The 16,712-nt window shown below is 44.5% G+C and overlaps 1 protein-coding gene across 1 annotated transcript in view; it reads left to right on the forward strand.

Annotated features, from left to right (window-relative positions):
- Nucleotides 1-16,712, forward strand: part of Znf777 (zinc finger protein 777) — a 29,511-nt gene that overhangs the window by 3,419 nt on the left and 9,380 nt on the right. The window contains exons 2-4 of the mRNA XM_015493722.2: nt 2,983-3,831; nt 5,127-5,253; nt 7,369-7,482. Coding sequence (XP_015349208.1) covers nt 2,998-3,831; nt 5,127-5,253; nt 7,369-7,482 — 1,075 coding nt within the window. The 5' untranslated portion in view covers nt 2,983-2,997. The remainder of the gene's footprint in view (nt 1-2,982; nt 3,832-5,126; nt 5,254-7,368; nt 7,483-16,712) is intronic.

A 16,712-nucleotide genomic window follows, 5' to 3' on the forward strand; every position in this document is an offset into this window, starting at 1 on the left:
GGCTGCGGGCCTGGACGGGGAGGGGGCGGCCTGGGCGGGCGGGCGGTGGCTGCGGCCCGTCGGGGAGGAGGGGAGGCCGGGCAGCGCCCCTGCGAGTGTCTCCGCGGCGGGGAGCTGGTGACCCTCCGGGCTCTGGCCCTGACCGCTGCCAGCCTCTGCGTCTGGAGGGCCTGGACCGAACTTTGGGTGTCCTGACGGATGGGGCCTGGGGCTGCTGTTCCTCCTCAGTGCACCATTCTTAAAAACCAGCCTTTAAACGCCCTCAGCCCCCAGTGTGCTCACTGAGACGCCCTGGCTGTGCTAGTGGGGTTTACTGCATGAGAATCAGTGCCTTTGAGCCCCACTTTCCTATCGAGTACAGGAAGGGGGGGGAGGGCATGCTTGGCTTTCTAAACAACCCCCCAGTTCTTAAAATAATAATAATAATAGAAACTCTTGGGAAATAAAATGAAGATTTTTACCTGCCAGACCTCTGGGTTTAGGTCTTCAGGGCCTTTTAAAGGTATATAATTCTGGGTGAACCATCCTGGGTCATGCAAGAAAATTGCACAGCTTGCATAAGTCAGATAGTTGTTTATGTGTATCTCTACTAATGTGGCATGAATCCCGGAGGCCTCATCGCTTATGCTACCCGGGGAAGAGTGGGACTGTTAAATCCTATGAAGTATGGTTCAGAAGAATTCAAACCCTAGCCCCTCCCAGCAGTTTTAAGAATTGGGCTTATTTGTTTTAGATAATTTACTGCCCCTCTGTTTGATCATTTCTTTCTGCTTGGGGTGAGATCAAGCCACAGGTTTACTGGGAGTGATGACATTATAGCAGGCTGCTTTTGTTTGGGGGCTGGGGGAGGGGGCATGCCCCAGTGGCTCTTCATCCCTTTCGAGTTCCCCAAATCCCAAAATGAAGAGAGATGGTCCAATAATAGAAAGCAAAGAAATAGTATTTTCCTTTGAGCTGATTAGACTGGTTGGTAAAGATGTCTTGCTCTGCTGGCTTTATTTTCTACACTGGAGCTTTTTTTTCATTGTTTCACTTAAACCCCTGTATTACTCTGGGAGGCTAACCTGGCCTCCAGGGATTTTTCCCTTCTTCCTACTAGCTATAGGCAAATATCCTAATTCCCCCCCCCCCCAAGACAGGGCCATAATGTGCCTATTGTGTTGCATTATGCTAGCCTTTACCTGTGATTGGGGCCTCTGCCTAAGGGGCCACCCAGACCTGCCTTCACCTGGGAACAGTGCCGGGTTGAGAGTGGGCTTGGTTGATGAGCCTTCGGGTTGAAGGCATCTGTGAACTCAATAAATGTTAGCAGAATTTTTCACATGTGGCTACCTGTATTTTTTGAGAACCCAGAACTTGCATTAGGTTTTCTGAGGGGCCCATGACCCTGCATAAATGGTAATGTCTTTAAGGGCATGGCCTTCCACCCCATCTTGGCCACCCCCAGGAAGCCTCCCACAGGTCTGGATTATCCTCCAGCCTCTGATCCGAGCACATACCTACTGGCTGCCTCAGTAGACAGTGAGGCCCAGAGGCAACTGACAGGCTCTGGAGCCAGGCAGCTGTGTGACTTGGGCCAAGTTACATAGCCTCTCCTATCCGTAGTACCTTCGTGTGCTAGGTGTGGATAGTGATTCTGATAGTCCCTATTTCATAGGGTTTTGTGAGAACTAAATGAGGTAATCCTTTAAAATGCTTATCACAGTTCATGATACAATAAACTTTGAATGATTATAGCTATTCCTGACTAATTAGCTCTCACATCAAAGGACAAATGCATGGTACTTTCTCAAAGACCTTTTGCTGAAGGGTTCTTGAATCTTCAATTCTTAGCTTAAAAGTGTGATGTCATTTCAGCCAAGCTGCTTATACATGAATAAATGAACACATAAAAGAAAGAAAACTGTAGAGGTCTAAAGAAGTTTTGGATGTGTCTGATAGGTGACTCAAGGAACTTCATTATTTATTCCCATAATTTTGTTGTGACTCAGCAACTTACTGTTGATTCATTCAGCTGATGTTTATTGAGCACATGCTATATAATCAGACTGCACACCAGGGAAGGTCTAATTTTCAAATAGAGAAAATGGAAGATTTAATTACTTTAAAGATCACTTGTATATAAAACATAGTAATTGAGCAGATTCGTTGAAGGAAGATCATGAAGAGATGGACAGAAATTGTTATAGGAGAAATTCTTTTCATTACAATAAAGGTACCGCTTCACAGGGTAAATACAGAGCTGGTCACACACGGAAGAACATGGCTTCACCTCCCTGGTGATTAGAGTTCTCTCAGGTGGATGTGGTGAGGTGGGAATAGGGAGAGTGAGGATCCCTGAAGTCCCAAAAGGAAACATCTTTATTTTGGTTCTAGGCCGCACCACTCTGACCCAAGTCTCTAAATGGGCTGACTTCTGCGCGGCTTCCTGTCCTGTCCTTCCAGTCCTCCATTCTTCCTCACTCCCACGTCCCCACTAGGAACACAGCCCGCCAGAGAACACGTAGCCTAGGGCCCACATGCCCAGAGACCTGGGCTCCTGTAGGAGGGCTGAATCACCTGCTGCCTGGTCTCCCTGTCCCCCTCTTCTGTGTAGCAGAAGCTAGAGAGGTCAGAAACGTGGGCCAGGATGACACAGGCAACCGTGGGTTCAGATGGGCGATAGCCAAGTGTTCTAATTCATGTCTGTACCCTTCCCTTGTCCACACTACTCACAAGATGAAATCTGTGAAAGGTACACTGTGAGAAGGAGGCGGTGCTACAGGAAACGGGGTGGCATAGCTGTCTTTTATTTGGTGCTCCCAACAGCTTTATCATTGATGTCAAATCAGTGCTGCAGTCTCAAGAAGAGATTCACGTTTATGGAGCATTTCTTATTGCTACAAAAGCTGATGGCCTCTTAATATGAACATTAGGGATTTATTTTGACTGCTGGAGACTGTGGCCTTCAATCTGTCTTTTCCTTTCTTTCCTTGAATACAGGTCCAGCAGCAGGACATGGAAAACCAACGCTCATCACCTCTGTCATTCTCGAGTGTCCCGCAAGAAGAAACCCTACATCAGGCCCCAGCTGGACTCCCCAGAGAAACTCTACTCCCATCCCGAATTCTTCCCCCCAAAGAAATTCCTTCTTTGTTGCCTACTGTTCCCCGGCAAGGCTCCCTGCCCCAAACTTCCAGTGCTCCCAAGCAAGAGACTTCTGGCCAGATGCCGCATACACCCCAGAAGGGACCGTCACTCCTGTATCCTGCCACTTCTGAACAAGAGACGCATCTCCAGGGCCACCTGGCTTCCCAGGAAGAGACCCAGTATCCTGCTGACCAGGAAATCTCCCTTCTCTCCCACTCTGCCCACCATCAGGAAGCCCCACTCCACTCCCCTGAAGTTCCTGAGAAAGACCCCCTGACTCTTTCCCCCACAGTCCCTGAGGCTGACATGGACCCCCTGCTCCAGAGCCCAGCTTCCCAAAAGGACATCCCCTTCCAGGTCTCTTCTGCAGCCCAGAAGGAACAGCCACTGCCCACAGCAGAGATCACCCGCTTGGCCGTGTGGGCTGCTGTCCAAGCTGTGGAGAGGAAACTGGAGGCCCAGGCCATGAGGCTACTGACCCTGGAGGGCAGGACGGGGACAAATGAAAAAAAGATAGCCGACTGTGAGAAGACAGCCGTGGAATTCGCAAACCATCTGGAGAGCAAGTGGGTCGTGCTGGGGACCCTGCTGCAGGAGTATGGGCTGCTACAGAGGCGGCTGGAGAACATGGAGAACCTGCTGAAAAACAGAAATTTCTGGATCCTACGGCTGCCGCCAGGGAGCAATGGAGAGGTTCCCAAGGTACGCTTGTCCCCCTGGGGCTTCCCAAGAAGTGGTCTGAATTGGAGTGATTTAGGAATTTAGTTTAATTGAAAAAAAGGAAAGCAGTTGTTGAGAAAGAATAAAACATACCCAAACCTAGTTGCCAGTGTTGCTTCACCAAGAACAGGACTCACAAAAGCAAGATATTTCTGCTGTTGGTAAAAGCACTAGTACAAAACTGCCCCCAGGATCAGGATCACCATTTAGAAGCCTGTTCAGTAGAGCTGTCCTCAACAGGTGAGGACAGAAGGCAAAGCCAAAGCCTAAAGAGAATGCCATGCAGAGGCTTGCAGTCAGATACAGCCACCCTCCATACCTCAGGTTCTGCATAGCTTCCACCAACTATGGTTGGAAAATACCTGACAAAAGAAAATTGTGTCTGTGTTGAACAAACACAGACTTTTTTCCTTGTCATTATTCCCTAAAGAGTCTAATCATTATTTAGGTGGCGTTTACATTGTATTAGGTATTGTAAGTATTCTAGAGATGATTTAAAGTACACAAGAGGACCTGCAGAGGTTACATGCAAATACTACACTATTATTTATAAGGAACTTGACATCCTTGGATTTTGGTATCTTTGGGGGTTCTGGAAGTAATACCCTATAGATACTGAGCACCATGAGCATTAATCAGTGGTTCACCCCCAGGGTGGCCTGAGGGAGGCTGTAGGTGAAGTTCACTTGTAAATCATGTTCATGCTAGTGAAACGGATTTTAGGAGGTATCCTTAAAAAACTAGAGAACAGCTAGGTTTTAATCTTATTTTTCCAGAAAGTTCTGAAGGAGCTAAGTATAGACTGGTTTTCTTTCTGTTCCTCTGTGCTGCTGCCCCTTTTCACAGTCCTGTATTAGAAAACACAGATTATGTGCCTGAGCCAGCCCTTTTGTTACTTATTATGCAGGTGAACCCATGAGGGTCTTTCTAAATGCAGGTGGATTTAGTGGGTCCAGGTGGAGCCTGGAAGTCTGTATTTCCAACACATTCCCTGGTGGTAATATTACTACTGGTCCTCAGATCATGCTTCAGAGCAGCAAGAGCTATCCTGTGAGAGGCAAAGGACCAAGCAAGACAGTTCCCCCACTCTTTGTGGCCAGGACAGTGGTCAGACTTCCAGAGAGGTCCTGGTGAAGTCCCAGAGCTGTGGGTGTGGACTTTTCCCTCTGCGTCCTGAGGAGGAGCTATTTGAGCCAGGGCCTGGGGTGAGTCATGGCAGTTGACCACCTGTGACTGCCGTCCTCATGGTCCGAGCTGACCTTGTTGTGTGGTTTCAGGTCCCTGTCACGTTTGATGACGTCGCCGTCCATTTCTCGGAGCAGGAGTGGGGAAACCTATCTGAGTGGCAGAAGGAGCTCTACAAGAATGTGATGAGGGGCAACTATGAGTCTCTGGTTTCCATGGGTAAGGACAAGGCTTTCCTCACCAGGGACGCCTTGACATTGGCATGCAGTCCACTCAGAAACTTAGGGTAGTGGGAAACAAGGCAAGCAGAAGTTTAGAGAGCACAGTGAATGGACACAGTGCCCTGGGCCGCCCACATCACAGGGCAGCATGGGTCAGAACAGCTTGTGCATGGAGATCCCACTCTCGGAGAAGTCCCTGGGGCAGGAGGATAGGGCAGAGAAGACATCAGGGTCTCTCGCATCAGTATTTTCCCCGTGGACCCTTCTTAAAAAAATTAGTTTACTCAGCAAACTATTACTAGGGAAGGAAAAAAGAAGAGGGGATGGAAACACACTGGGTGCCACCAGCAGTGTGCAGGGTACTTCCCAAGAGTCACACCCTTCAGTCCTCAGCTCTGCCCTGAGGGAGCCAGGACATTGTTGGCATTCTGTATTCTTATTCAGGTGACTGAACACCTTAGTCCCTCAGGTCCTCATCCCCTTGTGTAAATAAGGAGGCTTGATGAGGCAGCTCACCCTAGGCTCACCCTAGGCCCCCATAAGGAGAACACAGTCTCCTCAAGATTTGTCTTAGAATCTGTGGATTCTTGTTGCTTTCATTAAGAATATTTAGTGTCAAAACCTTGGAAAAATCTACTTCTATTTGTATTTTTCTCTGATATGGAAAAATCTTTGGGCATATACAAAACAATTTTTAAACCTTAGATGTGCTGTTGGATAGAACTTTTATCTTTGCTAGAATCGTTAATTTTACATATACCTTTACATAGGATAACCTTCCCCCTTTAAAAAAAATGTAGTCTTTTTTTATATATATATACATCTGAGTAACTGTGAAAATTCAACAATTTAGACTGATGTACTAAAGAGCAACCCCCATTCAAAAAATCACCAGCCCCAGGGGGACCACCATGAATGAACCCTTTGGCCCCTGTTCCTGCTCACCTTTTCTGTGTGACATGTGCGTTGCTGCACATGCATGGTGGCCACAGATGACTTTCCACGCAGCACACCTGGGCCTCTCTGGAAAGTGTGGTATCCAGGTGAACATCGGGCTTTCGACCCTTCTGCTGTCAAAGAAGAGTGGTTGATTCCATTTTTCACTTACAGCTCTGCGTATTTGTGTGAAGTTAAGTGTTTGAATAGTGCAGATGTGCAGAAGTGGGTTGCAGAGTAAAGAGGACACACATTTGCCATTTCATGGCTACTGCCGTGGAACCCCCAGAAGGCTGGACCAGCATGTGTTTCTGCAGTAGTGTGTGAAAATGCCATTTCTTCATACCCTGGCCTGAACTAATGTTTTTCTGTTTTAAATATGAGAGATGGAAAGTGATGCCTCATTATTTTAGTATGTATTGCTTTGATGATGAGTGAACTTATGTATCTTTTTATATATTTTATTTGGCCTGTTGCATTTCTTCTATATGTGAATTTCCTATCATCTCTTTGTTTTTTTATTTTTACTAATCGTAGAGGTTCTTTATTTATAGCTATGAAGATTAACCCTTTACCATATATGACAGATTTGTGTAGGTGTATGTGTAATATGTATAATGAGTCTGTTTCCTCATCTACAGAACAGGACTGGAATTAAGGTTTAACACTAGAGCCTGGCATGGGGGTTGGCATGTCACAGCAGCACAGTAAACAGAGCTGTGGTCAGTGCGCTGGGAGTGTCATGCTTTTCTTCATTTTTATAACTTTGTTTCCAAAGAACTTAAAATTTTTTTCTTGGGTGTAGAGGATTGAATACAGGTCTTCATGCATGCTGAGCATGTGTTTTACTACTGAGCTACATTCCCAATTCCAAAACTTTTTTTAGATGTGAGGAAATCTATCAGTGTTTTGCTTTATAACTTTTGGATTTTACCAGGATTAATTTTTTGCTCTAAAAAATTTCAAATATTGTGTTTTTGTCATGAAGCCCTGAGCAGGCATTTGCACCTATAACCAGCAAGACACATACAGTATATGCTGAGGAAGTTGGTTGCACATTTGGCCATTTCTGCTGGTCCCTGCAGAGGGGCCATTCCAGGGTACATTCCCATGATAACATTAATAGCATGTTATGTCACCTCATCACACAGTATATTTTCATTCCTTCCTTCTTCAGACTATGCAATTTCCAAGCCAGATCTAATGTCACAGATGGAGCGCGGGGAGAGGCCAGCCATGCAAGAGCAGGAGGACTCTGAGGAAGGCGAGACTCCCACAGACCCCAGCGCTGGTGAGTGGTGAGCATGTAGCCCAGAGCCCTGTGCCCTAGGCCTCAGTACCCAGCACAGGAAATCACAGTCCAGGGTGGATCTGAAAGGCATGGTAGCAAGCTGTACAGGAAAAGGGCCTGCAGGCCCAGGCACCTGCCTAGGGTCCCCACGATCACCTGAGGCATAGGTAACTGATAAACTTAGAACACTGGGGTTCATCTCCTCAGGGATTTTTTGACATGACTCAGGAAAACCTCACTCTTTGCTTGAAATAAAGCCAGTGTACTGACACATGAATGCCTTCCTGCCTGCAAGAAACAGGCATTCATGTGTCAGGGGACTAGTGCTTTTAAACTTCCCAAGAAGGCCACCTCCTGAGTCCTGTAGCCAGTCTCAGAAAGGATAAGGGCCAGGCAGGGATCTTACCAGAAGCATCCTGCAGTGTAGGACTCCAGCAGAGTTTTCTGGATGAGGCCATTAGATGGGGTCAGCGGACAGGCTATGTGGCCCAGAAGTACCCTGGTGTAGGGCTGCCTGCATTTGAATCCAGTTCCTTTCTATCAGTGTCGGTTTTTTGGAGTCTTGTTTCCTCATCTACAGAACAGGACTGGAATTAAGGTTTAACACTAGAGCCTGGCATGGGGGTTGGCATGTCACAGCAGCACAGTAAACAAAGCTGTGGTCAGTGCGCTGGGAGTGTCATGCCTTTCCCAGTGACTAGATCAATGGCACACATTCACTGCTGGTGCTTTCATGGTACAGAGTTAGTTTCTGGAAGCTTTGCTCTGCAGTTGCCTTTGGACTTGCATCTCATGCCTCCATCTTCAGTAGAAACATTCCCTTGTCCTTGGTGGGTGCATGTGGCAAGCAAGAATAGCCTAACATCACTGGGGATCATTTCTGTTGCAAAGGGAGGAGATCCAACTGGAGAATTCAGCTTGGGGCCAACTCCCAGGCCTTTTATAAATTAATGTCTTTGATTCGTGGGCCTATAAACTGGCTCTGAAGAGGGGTTCTAGGAACATGAGTAACATCAGCCCTGTGAACTAGGTAGGAAGATAACGAACAGGAGAGATGGACTCTCTGAAAATAGAAGTAATGGCCTGTCTCAAAGAAATCCACTTTCAGAACTTTTTAAGAATTTTCCTGAAAATTTAAATGGAGAGGAGAGGCTGTTCCTGAATTCATTCTGGCAGACAAAAGAGATGAATGCATTTAAAAGTAGATGAGGGCTGGGATATGCTTGCCTCATCCACACAAGGCCCTGGGTGCACTCCACAGCGCCACACGCACACACAAAAGTGGATGAGTTTGCGGGTTGGGGCTGATAGGAGGCACACTGCAGAGTGATCTTTTAGTTGCAGAAAATCAGTGCATACTTTAAAGGTTTGATTGGTCACATCTAAAACAAGGGTCATGTGTGTCAGGAGTGGTGGCGCACACCTGTAATCCCAGCTACTTGTGAGACTGAGGCAGGAGGATTGCAGGTTCAAAGCCAGCCTCAGTAACTTACACCCTCGGCAACTTAGTGAGACCCTGCTTCAAAATTAAAAAAATAAAATGGTCTGGGGATATGGCTCAGTGATTAAGTGCCCTAGGTTGAATCCCAGGTACCAAAAAAAAAAAAAAAAAAAAAACAACAAGGGGTCATGTTGAAATAAAAGAGATTTGAGGTAGAAGAAATGGGAAAGAATACATGGAAAGTAGAGAGTGAGAATTCAGGAGGTTTGATTTGTGTCAAATCCTGAAATACAGCGAGGTCCCAACTGCCTTTGTGGCCCAGGTTCCACTGTGCTAGTATTTTCTTAGAAGGGCTGGGACGAAGGAGATCTGTCCCCTTTCTGTCTACTTTCCCATCTTCATCACTGACAGGCCTCCCACAGAACAGGGCAGAGTCAAAAAGCAACTAACCCCAGCCCACTCTGCACTGGCCCTTGCATGTCCAGGCCCTGAGAGCTGCTGGGAGTGGAGGCCTCACAGAGCTGTCCTTATGTGGCTGAGCTGCGCCATATTTTTCCACTCGCCGTCTCCAGCCCTGTGGAGCCTGCAGTGGGAGGGAGGACAGGTGTGGGAACTGCCACTCCACAGAGCAGCCTTGAACCCACACCGGCGCTCAGCCAAGCCCCAGCGGAGCCTCACCCGCCATGGCTGGGTGGGAAGCTGCAGGCCTCACAGCCCCTTCACACTGAGGCAGCCGTCCTGTTGTGCATCTTCTCCCTAGAAGAAGGCAGCAGGGTCAGCCTTGAGCCAAACCCAGAGGTCTGACACCAAGCAGGGGAATGTCTGGAAAATGGAAAGCTTTCAGAGTTCCATGATATCAAACATGACAGTGTCATGAACTGGCTAAGTAAACTCATTCAGTAATCTATCATTGAATGGTTTGGATCCCTGAGGGCAAAGAGATCCAAAGAGGGTTCAGAGCAGAGCAGAGGATCAGCCCTGCTCTCAAAATACTTAAAACAGGGGCTCTTGTTCACGGCCCTGCACGGGTGGTCAGGCCTGGAGAAGGCGTGCCGTCTTCACCAGCAGATCAGCCAGAGAAAACCAGGCCAGAGGCATGGCGGAAACGCGCATTTTCACCCATCGCCACTCAGCGTCCGGCCTTTCAGTCTTTTTAGAAAGCAGTGTGATGTTCTCTAGCCTATAGTAGACCCAGAAGGACACAGCAACCAGTGGAAATGGGTAGTAGGAGAAGGGAGGTGGATGGACGACTCCCAGCGCCTGGCTGAGGCACAGGGGAGGCATGATGCTCGATGTGAGGAAACAATGAGAATTTAATTTTGAACACATCTAAAGTAAATCCCGTGAGACACCAAGGAGGAAGCTGCTTAGAGAGTCCGGAATTCAGAGACAGAAATCTGAGCCAGAGGTGCTTGGCACTGGGACATTTGGACACTAGGGCTTTGGTAGCGTAGACAGGAATAGCATGGTCTGTAGAGAAGAGATGAGAGTGCAGTGATTCCTACAGACGCCTGACTCTTGGAGCAAATTGGGGGTCTGGAATAGATTGGTCAGGGGGGAGCCCAGGTATTCGTTTTTTAAAATACTTCCAAGGTGATTCTTGTGTGCACCCAGGCCTGAAAATCATTGTTGTAGGATTTGGGGAAAGAAGGAGTAACCAGAGGAATCAAAGGGTGTATAGTTCAGTGGTGGAGAGCTTGCCTAGCATGCACTGGGCTCTGGGCTGGATTCCCAGCACCAAAAAAAGTAAAGCTGCATATGATTTCAAAGAAAGCAGCATGAGTGGCCAGAAACATAGCAAGAAAATTAGGGCAGTACCTCATTGGATGTTTCAAGAGAAGTGTTTTTGGAAGGAGGAAGTGTGGTCAACAATGTTGAATTCTACTCTTAAGCTTAGTAATATGAAGACTGAAAAGTGTCATTGGATTTACACATTAAAAACCATCAGTTGGGGCTGGGGTTGTGGCTCAGTGGTAACTCGCTTGCCTAGCATTCGTGACGCACTGGGTTCGATTCTCAGCTCCACATACAAATAAATAAAATAAAGGTCCATCAACAACTAAAAAAATATTTTTAAAAAAAATCAGTGACCTTTGACTTTTGGGGACTGGCCTATTTCACATAGTCTCCACTTCCATCCATTTACCAGCAAATACCATAAAGTCATTATTTATGGGTGTGTAATACTCCATTGTGTATATAAACCACATTTTCTTTATCCATTCATCTGTTGAAGGGCACCTAGGTTGGTTTCATAGCTTAGCTATTGTGAATTGTGCTGCTATAAACATTGAAGAGGCTGCGTCACTATAGTATGCTGACTTTAAGTCCTTCGGATACACACCAAGGAATGGGATAGCTGTGTCATATGGTGGTTCCATTGTTAGTTTTGTTTTGTTGTCATCGAACATTTATTTATTTATTTATTTTAGTTATTTATATGTGCCTCATGCATGCTAGGCAAGCACTCTACCACTGAGCTACAACCCTAGCCCCCATTCCTAGTTTTCTGAAGAATCTTTGTACTGCTTTCCAGAGTGGCTGCACTAATTTGTAGTCCCACCAACAGTTATGAATATACCCTTTTCCCCACATCCCCACCAACATTCACTGTTACTTCTGTTCCTGATAATTGCTATTCTGACTGGAGTGAAAGCTAATCCAAAATAAACAGGGCAGGGAGTAGAAATAAAAGTAAGATCAGAGGAGTAGACAAAGGAGAATGAAGGGAAGGGAGGAAGGATGTGATAGGGAAAGTAGGCGGGACGAGTCTGACCTAACTTTCCCATGTACATATATGAATATACCACAGTGAATCTCACCATCATGTACATCCACAAGACACTGATTAAAAAAAAAATCAAGTGAATAGCAAAAAGAGTAGAGGGAACAGAACATGGAGTGGGTGGGATGAGGGAGGGGAAGGGGAAGTACTGGGGACTGAAGTAGAACGAATTATATCCCCTGCTTTTAAAATTATGTTGTAGTATATTCTATCATTGTATATAACTAAAAAGAACCAAAAAAACTATCAGTGACCTTAGCAAGAGAAAAGTTGGTGGCCTGGCAGGTGGAGAACTGAACAGAGCAGGTGAGAGGTGAACAGGAGGTAGCAGGTAGAGGCAGCAAGAAGTTTGGCTGTGAGTAGGCAGTGGACACCAGGGCAGGAGCAAGGGGTGGGGGTGGGTTTTGTTTGCTGAAGCTGGAGGTGCTGAAGGCTATCTGACTTTATATTATCAAGTCAGTAAATTCCCAAAAAGCACCTGACTTAAAAATTTCATCTGGGGCTGGGGATGTGGCTCAAGCGGTAGCGCGCTCGCCTGGCATGCGTGCGGCCCGGGTTCGATCCTCAGCACCACATACAGACAAAGATGTTGTGTCTGCCAAATACTAAAAAATAAATATTAAAGTTTAAAAAAAAAAAAAATTTCATCTGGAAATGGGAGGAATGCTGGTGGAATGATCTAGTCTATAGGGAAGTGTAAATATAAAACGAAGCTGGTGATGTAAACAAAAGATAGAGAAAAAGTGGATGGAAACATACTGTGATTTGTAAAATTTTTCAGACGAGAGCAGATATTATTTCTTATTCAGTAAAAAGATTTTTTTAAAAAAAAAAAAATACATAATGGAAGACTTTTGAGTTGAAGAAGGCAGACTGAATATGTGGACTCCTCCCTACTCCCCAAGTCCTTATGAAGTCAAAGAGAAGGGACTTCAGAAAGGGACAGGGAGAAAACAGCAAGCCTGAAAACAGACAGACGGTGATTACAGATTTAGAAAGCTGAATCTGAAGTTGGTATTTGGGAAAACCGAGAAGAACCCCTCTCCTCTGCTCAAGACTCAGGAGTTACAGAAAATCAAGAGTGGTGCATTTTCTCTCATATGGGAAAACTAGAGAGGAAAAAGGGAAGGAAATGTGGGGGAATCTCATGAAAATTGAAGGGAGATCAGTACAGCAGAGAAAAGGAACTGGAGAGGGAGGTGGGAGAGTGATACTGAGCAAATTATATTGTTATATTGTGTGCACGTACAAATCCAGAACAACACATCTCATCACTATGTACAATTATAATGCACCAATAAAAATATGTGGAAAAAAGAATAATATACATAAGCAAATGGAAAATTCATTCCAGAAATACAGGAATGATTCACTGTTTTCATCATTATGATTTTTGTTAGAGTAATTCACCATATTGTTTGTTCGGAGGAATAAAAACATATTATCATGTCAGTAAATTCCCCAAAAGCACTTGACTTAAAAATTTCATCTGGAAATGGGAGTAAAGGTGACACTGAAACTGGAGGGTTGGCCAGGTGTCCTTTAGAGAAGCAATTAAATACCCTCCTGTCTCCCAGCCCCTAAAGCTGGCATCTGCCTCTCCCCAGCCCTGGCAGTTGACTGAGGCTTATCCTCTGGGAAGGGTGAGAAAGAGAATGTCTGGATGGAGGCACCAGGTACAGTGGATCGTGGGTACCCTATTGAACACAGGAACAAGCAAGACTTGACATGGCTCTCCAACCCGCTTCCCTTACCTGGTTCCCAAGATGATGCCGACCAACCCGAGTAAGCCTGGGGGCAGTATGTTGGAATTGTCTTATTTGGAGACTTTGGGACCAGTGCAAGAAGTTTCTCACTGAGATGGCCACCAAAGCTTCCTACCTGGAAACAGGGAGTTAGAAAGCCCCACCCAAATACACCAACATTCCAGTTCTCTCTTGACTGTCTCACTTTTAATTCTACATGGACAACCACGAACCTCAATGCAGTTGGGAAAAGCCTCTAATAGAGAGAGGCAAATAAAGAAATAAATAAAATCAGGAGCAGGTTCAAAGACACAAGCCCCAGAATGTTTCAGGCTTGTCAGCTTCACTAGCTAGAAGACAGTAGAATAAAATTTTCCTCTAAATTTTTTTCAGGGAAAATATTTTTTGTAACTTAGAAATTGATATTTAATCAAACTATTTTAATTAAATACAAGAGTGAAATCGAGACATCCCAAGATGGTCAAGGTCTCCATGCACCCTTTCTCAAGTTGGGGCCATACTCTGCTAAAAGGAGGGTGTAAACAAAAAGTAGTACTGGGTTGAGAGAGAGAGAAAAGACTGGGGGCAGGGTGAGGGCTGTGAAGGGATATCCTAGGCACATCAGAAGATTCCAGAAATTTTTCTTCAAGTAGATGAAATCGATGCACACCCATTATGTGTGAATGCTTTGGAGGAAAGCTTCACAGCAGGGCTGAGAATTTGGTGCTGAGTTCATAGTAATTAATAGTAACTTAAGCAGAATAAATCACTCTAGGAGCCAAGAGCAGTGGTGCATGCCTGTAATTCCAGAGGCCCTGGAGGCTGAAGCAGGAGGATCTTTAGTTCAAAGTCAGCCTCAGGAATTGAGCGAGGCCCTAAGCAACTCAGCAAGATCCCTCTCTCTAAAATACAAAAAGGGCTGGGGATGTGGTTAAGTGCCCCTGGCTTCAATCCCTGATACCAAAAAATAAATAAAATAAATATCACTCTAGGAGAAGAAAAAAGGTTTGAAGGTGTAGAAAAGTCCTCATAGTGTACCTCATGAGTCTGTTGTAAATGACACTCATATACTCCAGTACTGTGAACACCAAAGGCCAGTCCCCCTAAGGTTATAACGAATCTGCATTTGCAGGTCAGGGATTTGGAGGAGGTGGTCCTGATCTCCACCTCCTGAGAGTCCATAGATAACTGTTTAAAACTGAAAATTCAAGGAGTGGCAGTACAGCTGTGTTCCTAGAGTTAGGAAGAGAAACAACAAAAGAATCAGCAGGAAGACCTGAAAGTGATGGGCTCTGGAAACCAGAAATGGGGAGTTGAGGGTTACAGAAGCATTTTTTGAAAATCAGGTTTGAAGAACCACCCAACCCTCCAGCCTAGCACATGTGTAACTTAGAAAGAAAATAAAGGTTGAAAAATCATTTACGGGGCTGGGGATGTGGCTCAAGCGGTAGCACGATCGCCTGGCATGCGTGTGGCCCAGGTTCGATCCTCAGCACCACATACGAACAAAGATGTTGTGTCTGCGGAAAACTAATAAATAAATAAATAAATATTTAAAAAAAAAAAAGAAAAATCATTTACCAGATTTTTAAAAGCCTCATAGAAAATATAGCCATGAGGAAATTAGAAAACCAGTGCCAATCATTATTTCTTTACTTTGAGCAAGTAGAGATGGTTCATATGTCAACACTCTTTTTGTTGTTGTTGTTGTTTTATTTGTTTATTAAATAATTTTTTAGTTGTAGATGGACACAATATCTTTATTTATTTTTATGTGGCACTGAGGATCAAACCCAGTGCCTCACGTGTGCAAGGCAAGCACTCTATCACTGAGCCACAACCCCAGTCCCCAACACTGGTTTTAATAATAAAGAACATAGAGTGGGTGAGTGAGTGCACATCCCCCATGATTCTTTCAGGAGTCAAGAGCTCATTCACTCCGATTTCATGTGCATACACTTACACACACCCTCAATTATACAAATAATACATAAGTATACCTTCCTATAAAACAAATTCAAATACTATAGAAGTACATTGTTTGGCAACTTGCTTTTGTCAATAAAATATCTGGCATCTGTACATATCAGAATACATGAGTCTATCTTATTCTTTTTAATAGCAGATTACAGTATTGTGTATTGATTTCATATTTTATTTAAATAGTCTCCCACTGTTGTACGTTTAGGGTGTTCACAGTTTTTAGTGCATCAGTAAAGATTCTTAAAATAGATCTCTGTGCCTTCATCTGAAACTTTTTTAGAAACAAATTTTCTGGGTCAGAGGATATACCCATTTAAACTAATAGATCCTGGCAAGTGTCCTTCAAAACAGTTGCGCCAGTTTATATGCCTTCATCTAACATGTGAGTACTTGCTTCCTCACACCTGTGCCAATAATAAGTACTTTTAGCTTTTTATTACTTGCAAAGTGACAGAAAGAAACAACATTTTGATGTTCTTTCTTAGACTTTCAGAAGGGTAATACTGAGCTTATTATATCTTTATTTATTACTAGTATGTCTGATTCTGTGAATTTCTTTTATCCATTGTTCTTTTGGGTTATTCGTCTTTTTATTATTGATTCATAAAAGCTTTTTTTTTTTTTTTTTTTTTTAGGTTGACTGGGATTGAATCCCAGCGGCTCTTAACCANTTTTATTATTGATTCATAAAAGCTTTTTTTTTTTTTTTTTTTTTGGTACTGGGATTGAACCCAGCGGCTCTTAACCACTGAGCCATATCCCCAGCCCTTTTTTGTATTCTATTTAGACACTAGGTTTTGCTGAGTTACTTAGGGCTGGGCTGGCTTTGAACTTGCGATCCTCCTGCCTCAGCCTCCGAGCCACGGGGATTACAGGTGATTCATAAAAATTATTTATTTATCTTTTTGGCAATGCTAGGGATCAAACTCAGGGCCTCCTACATGCTAGACAAGCCTTGTACCACCAAACTACACCCAGCCCAAAAGTTTTTTAAATTCCAAGGATATTAGCTCATGTGTATCATATGTATCCAGATATTTTCCTTGGTATTGGGTTTATTTTTGACCATAGTATTATATGTATAGTATAGCAATTTTAAGTTTTTATTTGTTCTTTTCAGATATACATGATGATAGAACATGTTTTGACATATTTATACAGATATTGAGTATATTTTATTCTAATTGGGATCCCAGTCTTGTGGTTGTTCATGGTGTCAAATTCACACATTTTAAGTTTCTGTGTATTCAGACTTATCATTTTCTTTATGGTATTT

Source organism: Marmota marmota, unplaced genomic scaffold, assembly GCF_001458135.2.
Source record: "Marmota marmota marmota unplaced genomic scaffold, marMar, whole genome shotgun sequence".
NCBI classification, from domain to species: domain Eukaryota; kingdom Metazoa; phylum Chordata; class Mammalia; order Rodentia; family Sciuridae; genus Marmota; species Marmota marmota.